We start from the raw sequence: 15,342 nt of genomic DNA, 5'->3' as shown, positions 1-15,342 counted from the left end.
TCTGGCTTTTGCTCCTATACAGTGATCGTCACTATTTTTGAAGTGAGGGCCACATTGGCAATAAGACTTCAATGTGAGAGCCAGAACTTGCGCTGGATAAAGCAGATGGTGCGCACAGCCCCGAGTGATAAAGGTGTGATCCTTCTCTAACGATGCAGCCCAGTAATCTTCAATGATGGTTTTTTTTTTTTGTTTGTTTTGTTTTTTAAGTCTGGGCCGCTTTAGCCCCAAAACTACTAAAGGAGAGCTGATGAATATCTTCCTATCAAGTTTTCATATAGTAACATAGTAGATGACGGCAGAAAAAGACCTGCACGGTCCATCCAGTCTGCCCAACGAGATAACTCATATTTGCTGCTTTTTGTGTATACCCTACTTTGATTTGTACCTGTGCTCTTCAGGGCACAGACCGTATAAGTGTGCCCAGCACTATCCCCGCCTCCCAACCCCGGCTCCGGCACAGACCTATCCAGCACTATCCCCGCCTCCCAACCACCAGTCCCGCTGCCCACCACCGGCCCTGGCACAGACCGTACAAGTCTGTCCAGCACTATTCCCGCCTCCCAACCACCAGCCCCGCCTCCCGATCCTGACTAAGCTCCTGAGGATCCATTCCTTCGGCACAGGATTCCTTTATGCTTATCCCACGCATGTTTGAATTCCGTTACCGTTTTCATTTCCACCACCTCCCGCGGGAGGGCATTCCAAGCATCCACTACTCTCTCCGTGAAAAAATACTTCCTGACATTTTTCTTGAGTCTGCCCCCCTTCAATCTCATTTCATGTCCTCTCGTTCTACCACCTTCCCATCTCCGGAAAAGGTTCGTTTGCGGATTAATACCTTTCAAATATTTGAACGTCTGTATCATATCACCCCTGTTTCTCCTTTCCTCCAGAGTATACATGTTTAGTTCAGCAAGTCTCTCCTCATACGTCTTGTAACGCAAATCCCATACCATTCTCGTAGCTTTTCTTTGCACCGCTTCAATTCTTTTTACATCCTTAACAAGATACGGCCTCCAAAACTGAACACAATACTCCAGGTGGGGCCTCACCAACGACTTATACATATATAAACCAAGCATAAAACTTGTACAGAAAAGTATAGTCTAGTTCGATAATATTTCAAAGGAAAAAAAAAAGAAAAATAACCTTACATTTTCTTAACCAGACATTCCTCAAGTCCACATTAAATGATCCAAGATGTTACAAGATGGAAATAAATTATAAAGTAATATACATTACAGGAATTTGCTTCTCTTGACATACCTAAAGGAACCGATTAACAAATAATAGTAGTAGCTAAACATTGAGACCTCCCAATGCTTTTTTTTTTTCTTTTTTTGCTGTTAAAAAAGCTGTTAGTTGGGACGGTTCATAAAACACATATTTAATTGACTGGTATTTAATTACACATTTACAGGGGTATCTTAAAAAAAAAGTAGCCCCCAGTTGAAGAACTCCTGGCTTTATCAATAGGGCCATGATCTGACCAATGTGTGCTAATGACATACATCCCCAAAGGTCTGTGTCTTGAATGCACTCCCATGCCTAGGCTTATTCCACAGTCTCTCTCTCTCTCTCTCTCCTCTCTCTCTCTCTCTCTCTCTCTCTCTCTCTCTCTCTCTCTCTCTCTCCCCTCTCTCTCTCTCTCTCTCCCCCTCTCTCTCTCTCTCTCTCCCCTCTCTCTCTCCTCTCTCTCTCCCCTCTCTCTCTCTCTCTCTCTCCCCTCTCTCTCTCCTCTCTCTCTCCCCTCTCTCTCTCCCCCCTCTCTCCTCTCTCTCTCCCCCCTCTCTCCTCTCTGCCAACCAGGTCCAACATCTCTTATTCTCCCTCTTTCCCCCATCCAGTCCATCATGTCTTCTTTGTTCTCCTGTCCTATCAATCAGGGCCAGCATGTCTCCCTCTTCTCCCCCCCTCAACTGATCCAGATCCAACTCTAAAGGTAGTGCAATGCCTGATTACTCCTGCCTCCAGGGCCACTATCTCTCAAAGTGGGGGTGCCGGACTTCTAGTGGTGTGCTCTGATGCACTGCTAGGGGTCAGTCTGCCAAATAAAGCAATACCAGAATTGACTTAGCAGGCTGACCCCTAGCAATGCATCAGAATGCACCATTAGTCAGCTGCTGCCTCAAAGGTGGCAGCACAGTGTAAGAATATATTAGAAAGATGAACTTCTAAAATATAATCAGAGGTACGTGGCTGACAGAACACTACTAAATAGCAATTATTCTGGACTAATTTCTAGGGGATGCGTATACCTCTTATATGTCCTCAGATTCTTCTGACTGACTAGCTGAACCAATGAAAGGAACAATGCCACAGATAAAATATATTATTTATTAGGTAGAAAAATAATATGGCAAATGCAAAGCAACTCAAAAATAGATTTGTACCACCAAAAATAGATTATCACCAAAAGTATATACAAAGATACGATTAGCCAAAACTCTAAGAATAAGTAATAATACAACTGATCACACAACTAATATCCTAAGGATTATTATGAGAACTTACTTATGTCTTGTGCAAAATACACACTTAGTAGCTAATAATTCACTGACCACCAGTCTGAAATAAAACCAATCTGTCACAGATAAACTAGTCCCTGACCATGGGTAGTATATGCTGTTATCTCACCTTGCCATCTTTATGGCAGACTTCCAATGGTAAAGAAGCGGATTCCTCCTCTGAGACTCAAGCTCAACCCCAGCGAGTCTCTCAGTCCAGGAATAAAATCCAAGGTCTGTACTCTGGATACAAATAGCCCAGTCTTTCGGGTGAGGCCGTGTATTGTAGCTGAGCTAACCTTGTCAGTTTGTTACAAGGTATATGCAGTTCACTGTAGTGTTTAGAAAATCAGTCTCTCGCTCTTTCTCAGCCATCTGTTCTCCATCCAGTCTTCTGGTCTTCTCCTCTCTCTTCTTCCTCTTCAGTCCAACATTGGCATCTTTCTGGATCAGATGATGCCTATGGACCAATCACAGTGTAGTAATTCTGTCCAGCAGAAGTCATGGTCATGAAGAGAGCTTTGTTATTAGCAAAGAAACTTATCAGACAGTAGCAGATGGTAACAAACCTCCCTTTTAATTCTCATTAAAAACTTGGAGCCATGGTCTGTGTGAGGTACGCTCTGCCACTCTTCCCAGGAGATAACTGGAGGCTAATTTGCAGTAAACATGCCCTTGGATGATGTCATCATGGTATGCCCAGCAATAATTTTTCCTTTGTGAAAAACTGGTTTCTGATGGTTACAGATGTATTCAGGCCTCCGGTTGTAGAGCCCATATTGTTATAAGAGAGTGGTTCAGGCTTGTATAGGCCCCAGATCAGCTAAGGTGAGATACTTCTACAACAGGAGGCAGGAGTGATCAGGTATCGCTTCCACCTTTAGAAGTGGGTGGAGGAGCTTGGTTCATAAGCCTTGCAATTAAAGTGCAGGACCCTCTCCTGTACCACTCCTTGTGTTTTTTCAGCTCAAATGCATGACTCCATTTTTTTAATGTTAAATCTTTGCTGTGAAATTCTTGATCATTCTTTGTTTTACTAAACCCCTTCTCATGTTATCCACTCCACCTTGGGGGGGGGGGGGGGGGGGGGGGGATCTACCCTATTGCAGATTTTAGTGTTATCCGCAAAGAGGCAAAGCTTACCTTGTATGACTGATACATTTTTGTGATATCTTCAGTTTAACAGTTCATGCAAAAACTGGCTATTCATCAATTTCACCTATGAGCAATACATAAAAATAGGGCTGAATGATGTCATATTTAAACTGAATAGAATTCATTTACTAGTGATATGTTGATGCATATGTGTCCTAACAAATTTCTGTAAGTTTCTAGAAAACTATATCTTGTTAAAAAGAATTAAAAAAAAGTGTAATTTCTGTGATCAGCATCCAAAAATCTACAAGAAGCACCCAGTCTCATTATGGAAACAAAAAACCTTACTTTCCGGTGAGAGCTTGGACCAAAGGTTCACGGTCAGCCATGACATTTGCTGTCCCAGTTATATGGAGAGAACAGAAAATCATCAGACTTACTTCAGTTTGACAAGTATTTAAGGCTTTTCTTCCAATAATAAAAAGTTAATTTCATGTCCTATTCTGCCATCGGCTTTGAGACCAGTGCCACTTGTTCTATGTGGACAGTGAAGTACCCATTTCAGCCAAACCCTGCGTGACAGAAATATTGCAAAGTTATTCAGGGTTGTAAATTCTATTAGATTAACCCAAATTGATGAATCATATTTTTATGAAATTTGTTCTCCATCATAATCCATTATACTTAGGTTTCAAGCCTGCATCACAGAAGATATAAGGATTCAAAAAGATATCCCTAATGCTGCATATTCTACCCTTAAATACATCTTATACTAGTCTCCAATAAAGAGACTCAACCATTTGCTGTTTCTACTTCAATCAAGAATGTAACTGCAAATGATCATAGGATACATAATCAGTATGGAGATGTTTAGACCAGACACTTGAATGGGAACTAAAAAAAAAAAAAAACAAACCCAAAACCTCCCAGTGCAAGTGTCCTAGCCCTCAACTGAGGAAAAGATCTTTACTTCAATTGAGTAGCTCTTACTCATCTGGAAATACCTGAAGGTTTTTACCATAATAAAAGGAAATCTTTCTTATTCAGAACCAATGTTTTATCTAATTCAGAAGCAAAAGAAACCAAAAAGATCACACGTATCTGAACTTCTTCTTGGGAGGTTTCAAGAAACTTTGTAAGATCAAAATCAATATTAACCTGCAACATGTAAAAAAAAAACCCCCAAAACTCCCCCTCTTTCAGAATTTTTGATGATAAATATACACATTTGAAAGGGAGATTTCAGTCAGTTTTAGGTAGTGATAAAATTACCTTCTATTACTTTCTAAACAAAAGTCATTTCTAGACTTAATAAAGTTTTATATGTCCTCTTATTTATAATGAAAAACAGACTATCCTTAATGACACTGGCACTGGTGGCCTGCAGAATTGACTGTTGTGTTTTAATGTAGATATATATCTGACAATTGTTTAGAAAATTTTCAAAATCTTGCTGACCCAAATGTTTCACTCTAGGCACATCCCACCCTTCAGGGTAGGGTACTGCTTCATGAGCAAGAATAGTCACAGGACAAGGAAGAGTGAAAAGAGCTAAGGGCAGACCTTCTTATATCCTACTGCTGGTCCAGGCTTCAGGCCCACCCCCAAGACTTTGGTGAGGTCAGTGGTGGAGATTGAGTTGGGTGACCTCCCCAAACTAGATGGAGGGTCTGAAGTAAATTGATGTGTTTAAAAAAACAAAAAAAAAAGGAGGGGGGGACCCTATTGATTCTGGTGGTACCAGAATGCTTGTCCATTGAATTCCAGACAGCCACACCAGGAGAGTGTTCTAGCTTTAGGTCTTTTCCCCATACTAAAAGATACATAATTCACAACTAAGGAGGGTGGAGGGAACAAAATTACCAAACTTATACCTCTGAAGGATTTTCCACTTAATTCTAACAGTGCTCTGACAAGATGCAAGGAAACATCAGAATACTTCCAATGAGTGAATCTTCAACTCTGGCTCCAACCTGGCTCTGAAGGGGCTCCAAAGGAATCATGTTGGGCTCCTTTGGGCATGTGCCTACAGCTGCACACTGCAATCAGTGCTGCTTAAATCCTTCCAGGCACTTTATAGATGATATTGGTCAGAAGGGAATCCTCATTCCAGGTAGCTGTCAAGTTCACACCTGCACTACTGATGGCTCAGTGTGCCTTGTTCGCAGCAGCTGTCACTAGCACCTCCAAAATTACTGCTTCATGAGCAGCTGGTTCAGGAACTGACAAGAGGAGGGATTTATTTTAGATCTAGTCCTTAGTGGAATGTAGGGATTGGTATGATAGTTAACTGTGTTGGGGCCACTTGGCAATAGTGGTCATTGCATGATCAAATTTGAGTTTATAACTGGAGTGAAGACAATAAAGAAAGGTACTGCTTTAGCATTTAACTTTCAAAAGGGCAATGATGATAAAATGGTTAAAAAAAACGCTGAAAGGAGCAACTGCAAAGTTTAAATGTTTAAATCAAACATTTATGTTTAAAAATACCATCTTGAAAGTCCAGACCAGATGTGTTCTTTGTATTAAAAGTGGAAAGGCCAAACGACAAGAATGGTTAAATGGTGAGGTGAAGAAAGAATCTAATCTAGCTAAAAGAACAACGTTCAAAAAACACAAAAAGGATCTAGGATGTAGCATAAGCACTGGAAAAACTCATAACTTTTTTTTTTTTTCTTCAGGGAAGCAGGGAGCCTGTGAGGGAGTTGATTAGCCCATTAGATCAGCAAGTCCAAATCTGAAATGATTACAAACTTTGCAGAACACAGCAGCATGCATTGTTTGCAAGACAAATCATTATGATCATACTTCACCGTTTCTCCATCACCTGTATTTGATGCCAATTGAATGCCAAGTTAAATTTAAAGTTCTTACTATGACTCTCAAAGTTCTGTGCAGCAACATTCCTTCTTACTTGGCATCATTGATAATTCTGTATATTCCATCTACTTTATGCTCTTTGAAAGCAAGGTGGGACTCTACGAGGGCTAGTGCCTTATTTTTTCTTGAATTTCCTTTGGTGCAGTTCCAAATTATATGCTGGATAGCATGCAGTTCTTATTGTTGGTTACGTCTCAGCGAATCAACAGTAACTCTCATTTTAGTTTTCCTTTTTGCTAAATGATGTAAGAGGTTAAAAATTCACATGCTGTTTTTGGTTTATCAGGCTCCTAAGTTCTAGCAAGAATTCTTCTTGTTTCTCTCAAGTTTGATACTTATGTCTTATTTAGGAGGAAACTTAAGACTTAAGTTTTCCAGAAATGTGCTTTGTTTAAACAATTTAGAGTTTACTGTGTATTTTGTTCTATTATAACTCCTGGGAGATTGTCCTGGCTTCTTAATAAGTGTTGTGAACTGCTTAGAACTTTTTCGGTTATAGCAGTATACAAATACTACTGTTATATTAATACCACATACTAGACACCTCTTACCTGTCTTTTTGTGGTGCCATGAAGACCTTTCTTTTTCAACTTGCTTTTGATTGCGGTTTGCTCCTGTGATGATTGAATTGTCCTTTAGGTTTGGCTGATTTGATTCTTGCGCATCTGTACACTTGGTATGAGTGGTTTAATTTTTAAATACTAAATTGTTTTATGAGTGTAAGTTGTGTGTTTGCTCTTTCCTAATATTTGTTTATTTGACAGTTTATCATAGTTCTTGAATTATACCTTGCCTCAATTTGTTTACGAAGTAGGTGGTATACAAAATTTAATAAACTATAGTACTCGGAGGGACTACATGTTGGCTAGTGAAATAGCACCCAACAAAGAAAGGTGTCTGTCTCTCCCCTTCTCTGTCAGTGTTCCTCATATAGTGCACATCATATCACACGTGCATCAGATTGGATGAGCTGAGCAGACAGACTGCTGGCATGAATTGTGTATTCGGGCAATGAATGGTAAAGCTTTGGTCCAGTAGGATCACTGAGTAACCAGATGGTAATTGACATTAGCTGGGCACAGGAATGTCTATGCAGATGATATGAAGCCTCTGGTCTTGGTGATGGTCCTCCTTATCAGAGCTGGTATAGCTGGCGCCTTGCAAAATTACCACATACCAGTGTCAAGGTAAATCACACTCTGTAGGTTTCACACTAGAGAGAAAAATGCAGATGTTCCTTGGAATGTCAGTGTCCAGTGCTGCAGGAACGTGTAAAAGCCATGACAGTATTGTCCTAGAGGTGGTTCCTGTCCTAGTCAGAGTTTGCTTCATAGGCCTCAGTTAGGCCAATCAGGCCTTGTGCGTACAAACAGATATGGGCAGTATATCCCACTACAAGACTGAAGCAAAGAATTATTTCAGTCTCTCCACTATGGCCTTGTCCTCCTTGAGTGTCCCTTTTGCTCCTTTATGATGTAATGGCCCCATGGATTTCCCCACAGGCTTTCTGCTTCTGATGTACCTGAAAAAGTTGTTACTGTGAGTTTTTGCCTCTGTGACAAGTTTCTCTTCATATTCTCTTTTAGCCTCCTTTATCCAATGCTTTGCATCTAACTTGTCAGTTCTTATATTGCTTCTTATTTTTTTCATTTGGATCCTTTTTCCATTCTTTGAAGAATGTTCTTTTGGCTCTAACAGCCTCTTTCACGTCACCTTTTAACCATGCTGGCTGCTGTTTGCTCTTCTTTCCACTTTTCTAAATACATGGAATGCATCTGGCCTGGCCTTCCAAGATGGTATTTTTAAACAACGTCCATGCCTGATTTAAAGTCCTAACCTTTGCATCTGATCCTTTTAGCCTTCTTTTTAACCATTTTCCTCATTTTATCCTAGTTGCCCTTTTGAAAATTAAATGCTGCTACAATAGATTTCCTTTGTGACTTCACTCAGGAGCTCAAATTTGATCATGTTATGATCACTGTTTCCCAGCAAGCCCAGCACCGTTACCTCTCATACTACGCCTTACATTCCACTAAGGACTAGATCCTTCTGAGATCAAAATGTTGGCTTCATACCACTGCTTTGAATTTGAGAACTTGCCTTAAAATCAGAAAATAAAATAGGCTTATCTGTCACTTTTGAGGGTTGTTTTTTTTTTTTTTTAATGATTTTAGTGTATTGTCATGCCATTTGAGCCCTGTGAAGTGATATTTATTTTTCAAGTTCTGTCTTTCAGGATGCTTCCAAGAATAAGAGCAGTGGTAAGAAGAGTAAGGCTCCTGTGCAGTTAGATTTGGGTGACATTCTGGCTGCACTGGAACAGAGGCAGCACACTGAAAAACAGAAGCCATCTTCCAAACCTATTGTGATGTCAGGTGAGCCACACCCTCTGAATTTCCTTTTTTATATTTGAGTATCCAGTCAAGAAGCTTTTTTTTCCCATCATTAAATTTTTATTGAAAAATAAAACAGTAACTACAGATTAACCCAAAATAACCAAAATAACAGGGATCACACATGAGGTAAAGACAAAAACCAAGTACAGTTCAAATGTTGTATACTAATCAAGTATACTGTCACAATTCCAACCCAAGTTCTGCTGTAATATTGCAGTAGATATACATCCCCTTACTATGTAGCTTATGACTTTTTTTTATTCCTCACCACACAATTTCAATTACCCAACTCCTCCCTCCCACCCAAAAAGGAAAAGAAAAAAAATACTACTTAACTCCAGAGATGAACGAGTTCCTCTTGAAATAGAAAAAAAGTAGGCATTATATACGATATGTGATTCAATAACGGTGTGTGTTCCTGGATAAGTGTTTAGGGTGCAAATTCTATAACTATAGGCTCCCACAGTTTATCATGTTCCTTGCCTTTTCCTTTCAGGTCTTTTGACAGTTGATCATAGTTCTTGAATTATACCTTGCCAAATCCCCCAAGAGGGGCCTTCTTTGTGTCTCCATTTCTGCGCATTTCCCATCTTTGCTGCTAGAATGGGTAGATGACCCAAACCTGTAGGTTGACCCATGTTGGAGATTCTATCCTGGTATCACCCCCAAAAGGCATTCCTTTTTATTATTAGCCTGTCTTCCCCAGTCTGTTCTCACTTGCTCCCATACATTCTGCCAGTATTTTTGTAGCCGTGGGCAATGCTACGACATATGTTCCAGAGTTTCCTTCTCTCACTGCATTTTCTCCAGCACCAGTCAAGAAGGTTATCAGTCTTAGTACCAGATCTGATCAGTATATTGTAGATAAGATCTTTGGTATAAGTTTCGCTCTTAATAGACTTAGGGGATAATTTTATAACAGGGTGCCTATGGCAAAGTTCTAAAATGGTGCCTATTTTATAAAGGTAGCATAGGCACTTATGTGCCTTTTTATAAAACAGGCACACAGAGCTTACTGCAATTGCTCTGAAGAATGTATAGAGGTATGCATATTCTCTACAGTTACTTATATATTTTATAGGTAATCAATAGAAATAGAATAAAATAAAACATAGAAAAGAAAATAAGATGATACCTTTTTTATTGGACTAACTTAATACATTTTTGATTAGCTTTTGAAGGTAGCCCTTTTTGTCAGATCAGAAATAAGCAAATTTTGATAAGTATCAGCATATATAAGTGAAACATCAAAGTATTTCAGTGACAGTCTGGAGGAATGAGGGAGGGGTAGGCTAGGTGAGAAACACCGAGGGCTGAGAGGATGAGGGACAGGGAGATATGCATGGTGATCAGAGGGTGACAAAGCAGTGAAATTTCATGGTTTATAATGGGCTAGAAAACCCAGATCTTTGTTAAGTCCTGTCTGGTGGGTGTCAAAATATTTAATCATTTTGACTTCAAAGGTCTTACGTTCCTGTATTGTTTTAAAGTTTCAGTATAATATGGTACACGTTTTGTTATCTTGGGAGGCATGGGAAGTAAAGGGCTCTTTTAGGCGTAAATCCCGGTTTTTGAAAATTTTGAATCCCTATTTGGCGTCCCTGTCACCAAGAGGTAGATGTCTTATTTTTAATCTGTTGAGCTGTCAGCAAAACTATAGGGGGTGGGGGGGATCGGGACTAGTGTAGGGTAGGTTGCTTTCCGTCCAGTGTTCTGGGAGATCATAAGAGTCCAGACCTCCTGGGGCACAGGTGGGGGGGGGGGGGGGGGAGGTTCACCTTGGAGGGGTGGATTAGTGTTAATAGGATTTTGTTCACACCTTTTGAACTTTTGACCAGTTTTGTATGGCTTATGCTATTATTAATATTAATGCTTAAGGTAATGATTGTACCTCTCAGGGGGTGGCGGTGGGGAGAGATGAGTGGAGAGGGGAGAAAATTGTTATATCCGTGATATTGGCTGTTGCCCTTTGCAGCATGGTTTTGGTATTCAGTGTATGATATATTGAATTAGTTGGCTGTGTTTAACATGCTGGTTTATCAATAAAAATTGTTGGAATAAAGTTTCCTTTCAGTATTCTCACCATAAAATCACTGGTGCAGTTTTCTGGCTTAGTAAAGTGCTGTCCCACAGAGGTAACATCCTGGTTGGCACTGGCATTTTCATGTGATGTCTGTGTAAATTAAATCTCTTTTTCAGCATCTGGCTTGTTTCTCCAATATAGCACCCTTCATTACATTTTTTATACTGGATGACATATACTACATTGGAAGATGAGCATGTGAAGGATTCTTTTATGTTGAATATTTTTCCTTTGTGAATGATTGTGGGGTCTTGTGAAATGTTTTGGCATAGTTTGCAGCTGGATATATTGCAAGGATGTGTGCCATTCACTTCTTTATGGGTCTCTGTTGAGAGCTTGCTTCTCACTAGCTTGTGTTTTAAATTGGGTGGCTGTCGGAAGGCCAGCATTGGTGGGAATGGGAGTATCTCTTTCAGTAATTCATCCTCCTGGAGTAATGGCTGCAGATCTTTTATGATTTTCCTCAGTTTTTCCAGCTCTGGGTTGTATGTCACTACAAGTGGGGTTCTGTCCGTGGCTTTCTTTTCCTTGTACTGTAGCAGATTTTCCCTGGGTGTTTTGAGGAGACAATATTCTTGGAGATAATTTTGGGGCTATAGCCTTCCTGTTTGAAGGATGCAGTCAGGATTTTGAGGTGCCTATGTCTGTCCCCTGGGTCAGAGCAGATACGGTGGTATCTTGTGGCTTGGCTGTGAATAATGGATTTTTTTGTATGTAAAGGGTGGAAGCTGGAGTCATGGAGGTAGCTGCATTTGTCTATGGGTTTCCTATATATGGATGTTTGTATGTAGCCATTGCTGATTGAAACTGTGGTGTCAAAACAAATTGACTTTTTCTGGGGAATAGTCCACTTTTAATCTGATTGTAGGATGATATGTACTGAAAGAACTGTAAAATTGTTTGTTTCTTCCCCCTCAGTCCAAATCATAAAAATGTCATCAGTATAACGGTAGTATTTTAGGGGTGTGGTCTGATATGTATTCAGAAATGTCTCTTCCAGTTCAGACATAGTTAGCATATTGGGGTGCGGCCCTGGTGCCCATCGCAGTGCCCATGATTTGTAGGTAGATATCATTGTTAAAGCGGAAATAGTTGTGAGTTAGAATAAATTTGATTAATTTTGTAATAGTTTCTGGTGAGTATTCATGGTCCAGTGTGGATGTTTTTAGGAACTTCTCGCATGCAGCTATGCCATCCGCATGGGGAATGTTGCTGTGTAGTGATTCTACATTCATTGTGCCCAGAAGGGTACCTGGTGGTAATTGCTTGATATTTTTCAATTTATTCAGAAAGTCTGTGGTGTCTTGTATGAAGCTGTTTGTCTTGTGCACGAGAGGTTTCAGAATCCCCTCTATAAGTCCAGATATTTCCTCCGTGAGTGTGCCAATAACTGATATGATTGATCTGCCAGGGTTTCCAGGTTTGTGGATTTTGGGTAGCATGTAGAATGTGCCCACAGAAGGCTGGTTTGGTATGAGTTTCTTCAGATGTGGCTGTACTTGTTTAGGAAATGTTCTGATAAGGTCTTTCAGCTGTTTTGTATAATCCTGTGTGGGATCCTCAGTTAGTTTCCTGTAGGGTCATTCCATCCCAAGTGGTCTAAACCTTCCCACCATCATCTCTCCAATTTTGTTCAAATTTTATCTGTTGCACGAGTCAGGTGTTAAACGAAGTTTCCCAAAATTTGAGGTCTCTAACTGCAGTAGTTGCAGATCTAGACCCCCTTTTCTGAAAGGTTGTCAGTCCATGAGTGCGCGACATTTACCAAAATGCCATTTTTGGGGTCTAATAAAATCTAAACACATTTATAAGAGTGGCTAAAAAATTCAAATCCTGTACAGTTTTTGATGCTAATTCCAATGAAATACATTTAAACATTATGGATGCAAAATCCAGTCAAACAAGTTGACCCTGTGTGCATCAAAATTGGTTGCGACTCATTGGAACATATTTGGACCAATATTCAGACTGCAACAACTTCCATTCAAAAAAAGATACGGACTTGAAATTTTGAACAAGCATTATGCTTGTGCTGGACATATTACTGCCAGATTTGCAACTAACCAGCATCTATAACCGCCCTGCAGGATCTCTTCAAAGTTGGCACTGTCAGCGCAAATGGTAAAATGTACCAAAGTTCAAAGCCAATTATTAAAAAAGAGTGTGCCTGAATCAGCTTGTGAACAGTATCATCTGAAAGAGAAAAATGTGCTCTACAACACTGATGTGTTTTTGTTTTGCAATGCCACCATTAAGTTGCCAGGATGTTTTTCACTTTTCCATATCATTGTTTTCCCAGTCAGAGTTCATAAAACTGAGAGAGTAAGATTATCATGTACTACTACTACTACTACTTAACATTTCTAGAGCGCTACTAGGGTTACGCAGCGCTGTACAATTTAACAAAGAGAGACAGTCCCTGCTCAAAGAGCTTACAATCTAATAGACAAGTGAACGGTCGGTCCGATAGGGGCAGTCAAATTGGGGCAGTCTGGATTCACTGAACGGTAAGGGTTAGGTGCCGAACGCAGCATTGAAGAGGTGGGCTTTAAGCAAAGACTTGAAGATGGGCAGGGAGGGGGCTTGGCGTAAGGGTTCAGGAAGGTTGTTCCAAGCATAGGGTGAGGCGAGGCAGAATGAGCGGAGCCTGGAGTTGGCGGTGGTGGAGAAGGGTACTGAGAGGAGGGATTTATCCTGTGAACGGAGGTTACGGGCGGGAACGTAAGGGGAGATGAGGGTAGAGAGGTAGTGAGGGGCAGCAGACTGAGTGCATTTGTAGGTAAGAAGGAGAAGCTTGAATTGAATGCGGTATCTGATCGGAAGCCAGTGAAGTGACCTGAGGAGAGGGGTGATATGAGTATATCGGTTCTGGCGGAATATGAGACGTGCAGCAGAGTTCTGAACAGACTGAAGGGGGGATAGATGGCTAAGTGGGAGGCCGGTGAGGAGTAAGTTGCAGTAGTCCAGGCGAGAGGTAATGAGAGCGTGGACGAGAGTTCGGGTGGTGTGTTCAGAGAGGAAAGGGCGAATTTTGCTGATGTTAAAGAGGAAGAAGCGACAGGTCTTGGCTATCTGCTGGATATGCGCAGAGAAGGAAAGAGAGGAGTCAAAGATGACTCCGAGGTTGCGGGCAGATGAGACGGGGAGGATGAGGGTGTTATCAACTGAGATAGAAAGTGGAGGAAGAGGAGAAGTGGGTTTTGGTGGAAAGACGATAAGCTCGGTCTTGGACATGTTCAGTTTCAGGTGGCGGTTGGACATCCAGGCAGCAATGTCGGATAAGCAGGCCGATACTTTTGCCTGGGTCTCCGCGGTGATGTCTGGTGTGGAGAGATACAGTTGGGTGTCATCAGCATAGAGATGATACTGGAAACCATGAGATGAGATCAGGGAGCCCAGGGAAGAGGTGTAGATTGAGAAGAGAAGGGGTCCAAGGACCGATCCCTGGGGAACACCAACAGATAAGGGGATGGGGGTGGAGGAAGATCCATGAGAGTGAACTTTGAAGGTGCGGTGGGAGAGATAGGAGGAGAACCAGGAGAGGACAGAGCCCTGGAACCCAAATGAGGACAGTGTGGCAAGAAGTAAGTCATGATTGACAGTGTCAAAAGCGGCGGATAGATCCAGGAGGATGAGGATGGAGTAGTGGCCTCTGGATTTGGCAAGGAACAGGTCATTACAGACTTTAGAAAGTGCTGTTTCTGTCGAGTGAAGAGGGCGAAAACCGGATTGAAGCGGATCAAGGATGGCATGAGAGGAGAGAAAATCAAGGCAGCGGCTGTGGACTGCGCGCTCAAGTGTCTTGGAGAGGAAGGGTAGGAGGGAGATGGGGCGGTAGTTGGAGGGACAGGTAGGGTCTAGTGATGGTTTTTTGAGGAGTGGCGTGACTACAGCATGCTTGAAGGTGTCGGGGACAGTTGCAGTGGAGAGAGAGAGGTTGAGGATATGACAGATGGAGGGGGTGATAGTAGGAGAGATGGTGTTAAGTAAGTTGGTGGGGATGGGATCAGAGGAACAAGTGGTGCATTTTGAGGAGGAAAGAAGGCGGGCGGTTTCCTCCTCGGAGATATCAGGAAAGGAGGAGAAGGAGGTCTGGGTTGGTTGGTTGAGGGAGAGGGTTGAAGGGTGAAGAGGAGGAGGTGGCTTGGTAGTGAACTCAAGGTTGATCTTTTGCACCTTGTCGCGGAAGTAGTCAGCCAGTGATTGAGGAGAGAGTGACGGGGGGGTGGGAGCGGAGGGCACTTTGAGGAGGGAGTTAAGGGTGGCGAAGAGACGACGAGGGTTAGAGCTGAGAGAATTAGTCAATTGGGTGTAATAGTCCTGTTTGGCAAGGAATAGTGAGGACTGGAAGGAGGATAGCATGAATTTGTAGTGAAGG

General features: G+C 41.6%; 1 protein-coding gene across 3 annotated transcripts in view; it reads left to right on the top strand.

Moving 5' to 3' along the window:
- The window catches only part of SECISBP2 (SECIS binding protein 2), a 130,306-nt gene that overhangs the window by 47,186 nt on the left and 67,778 nt on the right, over positions 1–15,342 (top strand). For all 3 annotated transcript variants that reach the window (XM_030193616.1, XM_030193613.1, XM_030193614.1), the window contains exon 7: positions 8,722–8,860. In XM_030193616.1, the coding sequence (XP_030049476.1) occupies positions 8,722–8,860 (139 nt within the window). The remainder of the gene's footprint in view (positions 1–8,721; positions 8,861–15,342) is intronic.

This window comes from Microcaecilia unicolor, chromosome 2 (assembly GCF_901765095.1).
Source record: "Microcaecilia unicolor chromosome 2, aMicUni1.1, whole genome shotgun sequence".
Lineage (NCBI taxonomy): Eukaryota > Metazoa > Chordata > Amphibia > Gymnophiona > Siphonopidae > Microcaecilia > Microcaecilia unicolor.
This window is presented reverse-complemented; position numbering and strand designations above follow the sequence as displayed.